This window comes from Electrophorus electricus, chromosome 5 (assembly GCF_041902795.1).
Source record: "Electrophorus electricus isolate QZ-2024a chromosome 5, ASM4190279v1, whole genome shotgun sequence".
Lineage (NCBI taxonomy): Eukaryota > Metazoa > Chordata > Actinopteri > Gymnotiformes > Gymnotidae > Electrophorus > Electrophorus electricus.
In genome coordinates this window covers 23,962,537-23,974,665 of record NC_137501.1, presented here as the reverse complement: position 1 = coordinate 23,974,665, position 12,129 = coordinate 23,962,537, and the positions used below count along the sequence as shown (strand labels likewise).

The 12,129-nt window shown below is 39.4% G+C and overlaps 1 protein-coding gene across 5 annotated transcripts in view; it reads left to right on the top strand.

The window, feature by feature from the left end:
- slit1a (slit homolog 1a (Drosophila)) overlaps positions 1–10,943 on the top strand; it is a 92,279-nt gene extending 81,336 nt beyond the window's left edge. For 4 of the 5 annotated variants that reach the window (XM_081714483.1, XM_081714480.1, XM_081714481.1 and 1 more), the window contains 6 exons: positions 1,120–1,348; positions 1,961–2,091; positions 3,482–3,672; positions 5,243–5,531; positions 5,795–6,006; positions 6,704–10,943. In XM_081714483.1, the coding sequence (XP_081570609.1) occupies positions 1,120–1,348; positions 1,961–2,091; positions 3,482–3,672; positions 5,243–5,531; positions 5,795–6,006; positions 6,704–6,942 (1,291 nt within the window). In that variant the 3' untranslated portion in view covers positions 6,943–10,943. The remainder of the gene's footprint in view (positions 1–1,119; positions 1,349–1,960; positions 2,092–3,481; positions 3,673–5,242; positions 5,532–5,794; positions 6,007–6,703) is intronic. The other variant, XM_081714482.1, reaches the window with a different exon arrangement.
- Positions 10,944–12,129: the final 1,186 nt, after the last annotated feature.

Here is a 12,129-nt window from a genome sequence, read left to right as displayed (position 1 = left end):
CCTAAGATAAACCATGTAAGAGAGATGCTTGATTTTTGAATTAGTAATAGTAATAGTGCCCCCTTTTGGCCAAATGTAATAATTTGTAGGCTTGTACCAAATTCCTCACTCTACACAGCATTCAAGCTTCTTGTCAATAGGCCAATAGTAAGCCTGATGAGAATTAACTGACTAATGGATGCCATGTTGTGGCAGTTATAAAGTCATTATTTAGTATCCCAATAGGAGATGTCCCACAGATGTGGTTGGCAAGCTTTCAACTTGACTGAAAGTTGATGAGAAACCTTTTTTTTTGCATGCTTGTTGTGCATTTTGGCATAGCATTTCAATGTTTCCTATCAGCCTGACAAATTTAAAGGTTGATCAAAAATATGTTAAGATTCAACTGTTTAAGTAAATGAAATCTCTGCCTCAGAATTGTTAATTGACTTGACAGCCGGCTTGTATGCAAATATTAAAAATGTTTTTTATAGTTAATGTTCAAACTGGTGAATATTTTGTCACCAAATCTGTGCAGATCGGATGAAAACCCTAGGACAAGTTCACAAAAATAGGTTTTGTATATTATGCAAATTATCAGAAAATGTAAGTGTCCAAAGTGTTCTTTGGACCTTTTTGATGTGGCTTTGGTCAAGGAATGCAATGAAAGTGGAAATCTGTCTGTACGCCTTACTTTATGGCAGAAAATCACCAAAATATTAAAAGATGTGCTGCACCACCATCAGGCCAATAAAAGTCTTTTTACTTGGCTGAGTCATTTCACAGATGCTGCACCTTGCTGCATATTTCATTTTACTGGAGAAAACAGTAATCATAAGAGGAAAATCTGCACAATTCCAACAAGATTCCAAGCACCAAGTGACTGGACCCTAAATATGGCTCTTGCCAGTTCAGTGTACTAAGTAAGGAAAGAACTTTTCTTTTTTTTTTTAAACTTTGGAGGCCTTCATTGAATCTTTCCTTTAAGCTTCTCTTTAAGAGAAACATGGCCCACTTGGGTGCAGGTAAATTACAAAGCTCCCAGCAACACCTTCATTCTCAGGAAAAATGTCAGGAAAAACACCCCATAACAGCTAACCCTCCAGCTAACCCTGACATCCCCCCCCCCCCATGCCCCAGCGGGCAGCTGTGTGAGGTGCTGCCATCACCACGCTCCCCCTGCGACCTGGCAGAGTGCCAGAACGAGGCGCCATGTGTGGAGCGGGCAGGCCGGGCGCTCTGCCAGTGTCTTCCAGGATTTGGCGGGCCACGCTGCGAGAAGCTGGTGAGCGTCAATTTCGTGGATCGTGACTCCTACCTGCTACTGAGTGACATGAAGAACTGGCCCCAGGCAAACATCACCCTGCAGGTACCGCCAACTGGCAACCGTCAGTCTGATCGGCTCGACTGGTTGATTAATTCTTTGCCTGCTTATCTGTTTGCTTACTTGCTTAGTTGTTTTCTATTGTGACCATTCAAGAGAGTTTCAGTTTCATGACTGGGGAGTGCTGTAAGTGAACAGTGATTCATTATCTCATACGTAGTGATTACTGTAAATCTTTTAGACACTACAGTATACAGTATGCCCAACACTTCCTTTAAACACCATTTTCTTTTACACATGGATAATTCACTTTTTTAGTGCACTAACTTTATGGTTTATAATGTATAAACACAGTTTGGCCTAAACTGGCCAAGTTGTGTTTATAATGTTGCATATCAAAAATGTTATCATAAGGGCTCAGGATAGTAATAAACAGGTCTTGTGGAAAGTTATAAAGGGCTAGAGCATCATGGGATATTACTAATGATTCAAGGACAGCTTTTCATTTCCTCCTAAAATGGTTTGTTGGGATTGGGTTGTGCAAGTGGTATCTGGGCCCATGGAAGAGGGTCAGTCTAAACTGCAAACTCAAAGGTCTTCTGAGCCCAAAGGTCTTCTGCATGTCCTGATGTAGCTCTGCATCTGCCTGTAATTAAGGTGTCCACTGCCGAAGACAATGGCATCCTTCTGTACAATGGCGATAACGACCACATTGCTGTGGAACTCTACCAGGGTCACGTGAAGGTCAGCTACGACCCTGGCAGTCAACCAGGCCATGCCATCTACAGGTGAGTTATGACCATTGCAGCCCAGGTTATAACAGTGAAAATTGAATTTCTAGCTTTAAGATGGGTATCTGTGTAAGCCTAGAGCTACGCCAGTATATTGTCAACAACAGTGTCACTTCCAGTAATGTTCTACCCTGCTACACCAGTAGCATTCAGCTAGTGATCAAAGTATGTTTTGAAAACAGCAGTTTCCTGAGTAAAAATGCAGTTTTTGTACAGCACAAGTTTGAGGTTTTTATTGTTCCATATAGAGTTGCCCCTCAAGGATAACAATTTGGAGATACTGTGCTGTGGAAGTGGAAATGAGCACTGTTTGGACTCTCATATGTACCTTTCCACAGATGTAGTTCTTAAATGTAATGTTTAATTTGTTGTTCTCCATGCTGGTAGTTGGATTGTGTGAATGTCTTTTTGTTCAATCAAACCCCCCTTTCTTTTAGTTTAACTTGCATTTTACAAGTGTTATTTTTGTGTGTGTGCTTGTATTTTTTTTATCTACCACCCATTTTCCCTGCTGAACTCAGTCCCAAGGCTTTGCACTGCTACGTAAAGGAGACTTGATAATAAAAGCCCTTCTTAGAACAGAAATTGAGTTTTACATGTCTACTTCACCAACACTACAACATGATAATACGAAATACAATAGCTAGGTTAGCTAGTTAGGAATGAGCAGCAGTGGCTTAATACTATCCTTATAGTGACAGAAATGTTTGCTTGATATCCCCTTCTTATAAATCTGGAAAATAACTCTCAATGTCTTGGAGAAATGTCCCAATTCTCTCAGCACACTGGGTATTTGAAGCCTACATGGCGACAGTGTGGTAAAGGAAGAGAAGGGGAGAAGCTAGCAGGCAGCTTTTTCTCCCACGTAGCCAGTGGAAGTTCAAGCTTTTCTGGTCACACAAACCGCTAACTGGGTGATACAAAGCAAAATTAACTTAATTGAGCTAACCGAACTGTTTGATCCAAGACATTGGCACAATAGGACGATGCTTGCATGTGGTAGCTTGCAGACATTTAACTCACATGAAATAACAATGCTTTGGAAACACTATCCATTGCTAAACATCTCCTTTAAGCAGCTTTCTATCCTGAGACTGCAAAACTATGCAGCAACTATAAAAATGGCTTTGTTATCTGCAGAGTCACTCAGCTGTGCAACATTAGAGAAAAATAAGTATTCTTGAGTCATGTAGTAAGCATTCTTTCTACCTTTTATTAAATGATTAATTAAATGATGATTAAATGATTTAAAAAAAATAAATGATTAAAAAAAATTAGAATTATAAATGGGAGAGTTGAGACTGGGACCTGAGACTTTCAGTGATCAAAAACATCTTTAGGGGTCAGTGGTTCTTTAATGTATCCTTTTCTGTATATTCATCTCCAGCACAGAGACCATTAATGATGGTCAGTTCCACACAGTGGAGCTAGTGACCTTTGACCAGATGGTGAACCTGTCTATTGATGGCGGCATTCCCACCACCATGGACAGCTTCGGCAAGCTGCGGCCCCTGAATGGAGAGGCTCCGCTATACGTGGGGGGTAGGGGCCCACCGCAGATACCTACCTCCACTGCAGGCACTCTAAATTACACTACTGTCAATCACCCCCCACCCCCACCTCCCTTCAATACCCTTGTCACCCTGTCACACCACACCCAATATTCCCCCACCTACCTAATTCCCCCTCAGACCATTTTTTAGACTGTGTTTGCTATGGCCCACATCCCACCCAAAATATCCAGTTTTTATTGAACAGTTGCATAATATTAACTAGCCTACAGGCAAGTGTTGTTCAGTCCATACTTATAAGTCCCTATCAGATACAGTCTAAACTTTGAAATGAAAGTGTCTCTGCATGGTGGTGTTTTTGTATTCTTTAAAATTAGGTTGTTACCATTTGTTACTTTGGCTACTCTTGAAATAATTAGGCTGCCAATGGGGAATCTAGTGCTGATTCACAAAAAAATATGAAGGATTACGAGGATGCTAACTATCACATTCTCATGAGCATTCTTTGTACTTGAGATTCTGGACGGTTTGTATGTGATTACAAGTGATATATGCAAAAAACATTTACATTTATGGCATGTTATATTTATACATTTTAGCTGACGGTTTTATCCAAAGCGACTTACAATTATGACTGAGTACAATTTGAGCAATTAAGGGTTAAGGGTCTTGTTTAGGAACCCAACAGTGGCAACTTGGTGAGGCTTGAACCAGCAACCTTCTAATTACAAGTCAAGTACCACTGAGCTACCACTGTCCCTAGTGGTAAAAACTAGTGAAAAAACTTTCATCTTTCTTTTTAAAATAAATTAAATATATATGATATATGATAATCTCATGAGTGGCCCCTTGTATTTTTCTGTGTGATTTTCACATTGTGTTGTTTTAAGCAGTGTTACTGTTGTCTGCTGTGCTGCAAGAATACTTTTGCATGATTGTCAAACCCTGTCGTAGTATTTTAAAGATGCTGAGTGCCACATCATTGACTCTAGTATTAGTTCATGCTGCTATATCTCTACATACTTATTTGACAGGAAATCTAATAAAGTCTTGCCTTGATTTAGTTGTCTGAATGTTTACTGTAGCAAAATATTTAGGTCAACTCTTGGTCTTGAATGTGAACCTCACTGCTAGTTCTGAGGATGCAATCCCTCAAGAGATCAAGAAGTAGAAACATCATTCTTCAGACCTGTGAAGTATGTGTAGCACTTTTATTAGACTACTGCTACACATATTGTAATAAAATGTTTAAAATAATGTTTAGCAACATCTCTCATTGAAACTCACACAAGTCTGACTGTAGTTTAGAAAAATGTATTAGATCATGATAAGGTTTTGCTGTATATTTGTAGTACCATAGCACAAATCATGATGGCACACTTGGTTACATTGCTAGTCTACTGACTATAGGTTTGCATAAAAATAAGTTTGGATTAAGTACAAGTTAAGGTGCTTATTGGTACCTCACTGGTGTAAGTTCAGATGTGGACAATGGCTCTTTGAAATATCCCTCTCCCCATTCTCCATCACTCCCGTGCCAGCCCTCTGTTAACTGTGTCAGTGTGCCGCTGGGCTCTATCTCCATTGGGCTCTGACCAGGTTCCTTCTGTCACTCTCCTCTCCACCTGGAATGGCAGGCATGCCTGTGGATGTGCACTCCTCCGCCCTGCGCTTGTGGCAGATCCAGAACGGCTCCAGTTTCCACGGCTGCATCCAGAACCTCTACATCAACAACGAGCTGCAGGACTTCACCAAGACACAGATGAAGCCTGGTGTAGTGCCGGGCTGCGAACCCTGCCGCAAAATCTACTGCCTGCATGGCATCTGCCAGCCGGATGCCGCACTGGGCCCCGTCTGCCACTGCCAGCCGGGCTGGGGTGGTCCACACTGTGATCAGCCGGCTGCTAACCCCTGCCAGGGCAGCAAGTGAGTAACATTGCAGAGAGTTGCACCAGCTGCTCACGCTGACTGCGGGTTGGTTGCTTTCCCTATTTGTTGGGTCTCTAATGTGACCTGATCTGGGCCCATTTCGGCTAAGCATAATGCGACTTTTTTGCTTAGAAAAAAAATTACATGAATGTGTAAAACGTGGAGCAGCAATTATTTCAGATCCATTTGTAATAGTTAAGTATGGTTACCATGTCAAGAGAGCCATTATTGCTCAATCAGGAACTTTTGTTTTTGTGCAGGTGCGTCCATGGAAAATGTATTCCACTGGACATGCAGTCCTACCGCTGTGAATGCCAAGAGGGTTATCGTGGTGCCCTGTGCAACCAGCAGGGGGAGCTCTACAACCCATGCAAATGGCTACAGTGCAAACATGGCCGCTGTCAAATTTCAGACACAGGCGATGCCTACTGCCACTGTGAGAGTGGCTATACTGGAGAGTTGTGTGATGCAGGTGGGAATGGTGGATAAAAGTGTTTCTACTGCCTAAATATGAGTTCATTTGATTATGATAAGAACGGAGGGCAATTACTATGATTTTCACAAAATCTAGAGTGTGCTACCAGTGTGTATATCTACAGATCTTACAAGTTGCCTTGTTTTCTTGTTATTCTTTTATGTAGTGTCTACATATTTAATGGGTTATAACAAGAGAATCTTTAGTCAGTTTGTTGTAGATTGTTAGCCAGTCTCACAAGCCAAATTTGTGTGGTAGTTCTCATCAATGAATATGGCACTCTTTTTATTGAACTGCTTCAAACTAAACTTTTCAGTGCAGTAACTATTTTGTTACAAATGCTAGTTGTTGTCATTGTGTCCAAAGTAGACAACTGCTTGCTATGGGTTTGTGTACTGATTAAAACAAGCAAACAAACAAACAAAAACCTCTGTATAGTTTTGTGCTTCTGTATAGCTGATGAGAGTATAACAGGCAAGATTCTGTTACCATCTAAGCTTACACTATACACCAGACAGTATGTAAATCTGTGAGCAGAGAATAGTTGTTAGCTTCTTTTTTAACAGTAAACTGAGATATGCTCCTCCTTAACCAAGAGGAGTGCCTGCTTCCATGTCTAACCTGATGTTTGCCACTTAACCATGGGAATTACACCACCTCCACTCAAGCGTTTCTGTTCTGCCCTTCCGCTCAGAGTCCGAGTGTCATGGGGAGCCTGTGCGGGACTTCTACCAGGTGCAGCGAGGCTATGCCATCTGCCAAACAACACGCATGGTGTCGTGGGTGGAGTGCAGTGGAGCCTGTGACACAGGAGCCTGCTGTGCCAGTCAGAGGATGAAGCGCCGGAAATACACCTTTGAGTGCAGTGATGGCACCTCCTTTAGCGAGGAGGTGGAGAAGACGATCAAGTGCGGCTGTGTGGGCTGCATGTAGCACGCTTCTCTCGCTAGTGTGACCCCCCACCACCACCACCACCACTCACGTGAACCCCAACCCACTATCATTGTTGCAGTGTCAGAGAGAAACCGGGGGTAGTGAGAATGAGACCCAGCGCAAGTAAGAGAATATACAGAAATATATATAAAAAAAAAAAACCCTATCTATATATTATGGACAACATTGTTTGTAAAATATAGGACTTTTCCTCCCTTCCAAGGGGTGTATGGCATAAGACAAAAAAGAACATTAAAAATACGAAACAACACCAACAAAAAAGCATTGTATCTGTGAAACTTTGCTTTAGCAAAAACAAGGGCGGCTAAGTTTCAAGAAGTGTTGTGTTCCTTGCAGGTGTTGCGCGATTCCCATTTGCCCCCTGAGATTTTGACCCTTTCTGCCCATCTATTAGGCTTCAGATAGCCTCAACACAATGTCATTTCCGTTAATAGAGAGGTCCGCCTCACCCCTGGCTTGTTCAGGCCCAAAAGCAGGGCATGGTAGGGGATTCGAGGAGAGGTGGGTAAAAAAGCAAGGCTTTTGTCTGCATTTCCCATAGCACAAGGACTGTCCTCTTTCTAGGCAAGGTGCTTCAAAGGCATCTTGGTAATAGTGATGATACATATGGCCCCACTATCATCATCACTGAAAGACAGGTACATTAAGTATCTATACACATATACACATAGACTTGCAGACACAGCATATACTCACTAACCTACCTTACTGTGCCACATCCAAACAGGCACAGATGATACTACTGGCACGTTGTGTATACAGAAATTAGCTAAAACATTGAAGTAGTTTGAGAAGCTAAAGGAGGTGACTGGTGAGGGCAGAGAGCTTCTAACGTTGGTGACAGCACAGATGCTTACATCAGTGGTTACAAGAGACCTGTGCATGTGCCCCAAACTTAGGAGCTATAGCAAGGAGTTAACTAGCTGTTATGGGGCATCAGCTGTTATGGGGCACCTGTTCCTCTTAGCTTTCCACCTAATGGTATTAAGAGCACAGGCTTCTGGTGCCATTAACTTGTACAGTTACTTACAGAGAGGGCTTACCATCATTTAGAAACTTCCACTGAAAGTCAAGTGACATTCAGGTTTTGGCTCTTTCATCTCTTTGTAATTTGTCCACAAATGTGGAGACTAATTTTCTTCTTCTTGTTTTTGCACTGTCATTTCTGTTACCCAGTGTAAATGGAGGGCATTTTCCGAAGAAAAAGGAGAAATTTGTAAAGCAGGGCAACTGAAATAAGTGCAGGATTGACTGGAGTAGTTTCTTAAGTTGCATGCTCATCATGATGTAATGTCCACCATCACATAGGGACTGTAATTAATATTCTTCTTGCTGTAAAATAGGGGAATCAGCCCTGTAGCCAAACACAGCCAAGCACATTGCCCCCATTAGTACATTTTTTCAGTGTTGTCAATTAGTTCTGGGAGTTAATTAATGTGTTTGAACAAACAGCCCTCCTACAGGTTCGTTGTTTGACCCCATACTAAATGTCTGAGTGGTGTCAGTGGAACAATGTACAGACTAACCAGTGTGTTGCCATATCGTGTATCCCCCTGCACAGGCTGCATCCCAAGGACTCTAGCTATTGTATAAAATCATATTGACTTGCTATCAGCTAGTTTCAGGTAGGCTAAACCAATAGTCTTCTAATTATTTATCGAAAACAATTATAAAAGCTATTTTACAAGAATTAAATTGGCTAAACATATAGAATGAATGATTTAGCTACATATGATTTTTTTAAAATGAAAATAAAATGCTTTGAGCTTTTTTATGGTTTGTTGCAAAAGTAGTTTCATAGCATAATTTTTACAGTTCTTTGCTGAAGCCCCTGAAGCAAATAAGCTTCCAGATGTTGCTGGATAATGTTGTTAGTAAAGTGTAACTTAGTCAAAATACAGTAAACAGAAAGTGCAGATATAAATAGCATGCTTAACTAGCAAGTCAATGAATATCGTTAGCATGTTAACTGAATTACTGTTAATTATGCAACGCAAAAGTGGTCTACTATTAGTAGTGGTCTACTATTTAATACATTCAGGCACATACATATCTACATAAACTCATGATTCCTCCATTGAGGGATGTCTCTGATTCTTCCAGTTTATTCTATCAGACTGCAACAGGAAGTCAAAGGATGAGAGATGTAGGGGGATCAACGATCATGTGCCACCTTAGCAGTGCCCTGTGCCCACCATTCTCCCAGCATGCATTGCCTTAGTTAAAGGGAAATAATCTGCCCCCCCCCCCCCCACCCCGCCATGTGAGCAGGAGGAATCTTGCATTCCTCTCTCAATGCCTGCAGTATTACTTGTGCAAATTATTGCATGTTTAAAACACTTGCAATTTAATATGTAAACATCTTTTATTACTATGTTTTTCCCCTAATTTCAATGCTTTTTTTGCATTGCTTTCTTGTGTTTTATTATTTTTGGTCCTGATGTAACCTAACTCCTTTAGCCCTCTCTTTATACGAAAATGCCTAACAGATTCTAATATATATTTGTATTTCATTTTGGTATAGTATTTTTATATGTTAAAGAGTTAATCTGTGTTTTTTGGAAGTTACTATTGAAAAGGCAGAATGACATTTAGTGGGCTTCCTTGAGGTTTTATTTTGCCATTTAACTCACTTGCTCATAGCACATTAAAAGCTACAGTAATTTAGTAATTTGGCCAAAATCAGAAAAGAATGGGAGGTCTTGTCCTAACTGGAGCCAGTATTGATTTAGGGGAATGATTAATAATGTATATGTTGTCTTCCATTTGTATATTACATCTAATACAATTGAAATTCTGTGTGCTTTTTTATTTATTTTTATCAAAAGGCTTTTCATGAACAGCAGTAACTCTGTTGCCGATTATCAATAATAACACTATTTTTTAATTAAAATAAAGTTCAAAAGAAAACTTTCTTGAAAAAAAGCTGTAAGGTATTTATGATATCACTCTAGATCCAGAATTTATAGAAATAATATGGGCTGGCTAACACATTCTGCTTTCCCAAGCCAGGGGGTCAAGAGGCTGAAAGAGGACTGTGAGTGGAGAAGATTGGGCACTCTGTGTCCAGTGTTTCATGGCTGACTCGTGGTTAACCTTCTTTGTTTTTAATTTTGTTTTTATTGTTTTCTAACTTTTATCTTCGCATTGATGTTATTGTTATAACTTCTCATAATAAACTTGCACAGAATGCTTATAGAGCATTACTTACCATTTAAATTTAAAGGAAAAAATCACTAGTCTCAGTAGCTCTCACTGACTAACTGCCTGCCCCTCCATTGTGTGAGCAAACATCTCTACTCCGACCATCCAAGAATAGGTGCCAATGTCACAGACTTCCAGGAGAAACCTTTTCTTATACATAGATATTTAAAGAGCTGTCCTCTTTAGTGAAGTGGTAACTTAGCAGTAATTTGATGTGTCTGTCTAATGTTCACAATACCATTTACAAGAGGGTACTGAGGGATCATTCCCTTCATTCCAGATCAGGTACTGTTATGGTGGACAAATGTCGGCCTGATCCTTTTTTTCTGCTGCTGTGGATACTAAAACTCATATTATATACCAATTTGAGCCTTGTCTACTTAGACTGAGGTGAATCACTGATGTTCACGTTATCCATGAAGGTGTGTTGCATGGTTCCAATGCACTTCCATCCTTTGGAGAGGGTCTCTGGTTTTCTCTCTGAAGATGTCAAGGTCTCATCTGATTCCTTCACAGACCTATCTTTTCTAAGCTATACTCATAAACATGTATTGTGAACAATGCAGTGTCTCTGTTGTATTGATAAGAAGTGCTACAAGAGCTCTTACTATTTGTTACCTTCAGATGTGCTTCTGTTGCTTTTTGTGAGTCTCCGGGATTGATGGTTATAATTGATAATTGCAGTAATTATGAATGTAAGTAGTGCCACCGACAAAATGTTTACTGAAAACTCCACCCTTTTCATTCATTAAAATGTGTGTGCTTTTATTATGTAACACTGTGTGGTACTTCTTTGTTTCATAGTATTTCATGTATATATTTTATTGTTTAGTAACTGACTGTGTTATTAATAAATATAAAATTAATAAAATATTGTATATCATAATAATAATATCACTTGGTAATTTACCTCTAAATGTATAAAGACCTTCATATTAAATAGGTGGACTCTAAATCACACAAATGTTTCAAATGTTAATTAGATAATTATAAACATTCTGAACAATAATTTGAACAATTTATTTATTTGAGATTTTTTAATGATGGTGATTTTCATCATAACTTTATTTCAAAATAAAAATCATATTTTGCATTATCACAATAGTTTCAGTTAGCAAAGAAGAGGATTACAGAAATCTTTTTGTTACCCTTAAAATTCAAAGTGGATTTTGTAGGTCTCACAGCTTAAGCATGTTATTGTGGTGTCTGTTTCAAATTATTTTAAACACCAAATACTTTCTAAAGGTGGGAAGAGAAAATGATTTCAAGTAATTTAACCATTTCAAGAAATTTTCAATAAACATTCAATCTAAATCAAGTTATAGTGGAGACCACAGGTGAGGGCCAGGACTGATAATTAATTATTCATTTAATTCATAAATATTTACAGCAACCTCTTAAAATGTATGTGATTCTTGTCCTATTACATTTATTGCCTTGCTTTTTACTTGATATCAAAGTGCCAATGACTTCATTTTGTATTATATAATATACAATTTTCTAACTCATTTGCTTCTTGTAATATATTTCTTCTTATAGTATAGTAATATAGTCATGTATATATTGTATGTCTAGTATATGGTTTGTATAACATTTATAGTCAAACACATGTCAAATTATAGTCATTATATTTTAGTTAAATTCCAGTACTTAGCAAACATAGTCATGAACTAGGCCACATTGTGCGCCACCTTGCCACCTTGTGAGCAAACACAGTATTGCAGCATTCAGCAAGCACAGCTAAAGGCACTGCTATTTTGCTCTTTATTTTGCATCTAAGAATGCAAAGGGGGAGCAACCAAGAACATAAACCCTTGATCACCCCACACTACTATTTCCAACACACAACCATTGAGAAGTGATACAAACTGCACCACCATAGGACATGTTGGGTGTATGCAAAACCTAACATAAATGCATAGATCACTGCCTTATTTGAAGTCAGGTTAATAAAGTTAGTGA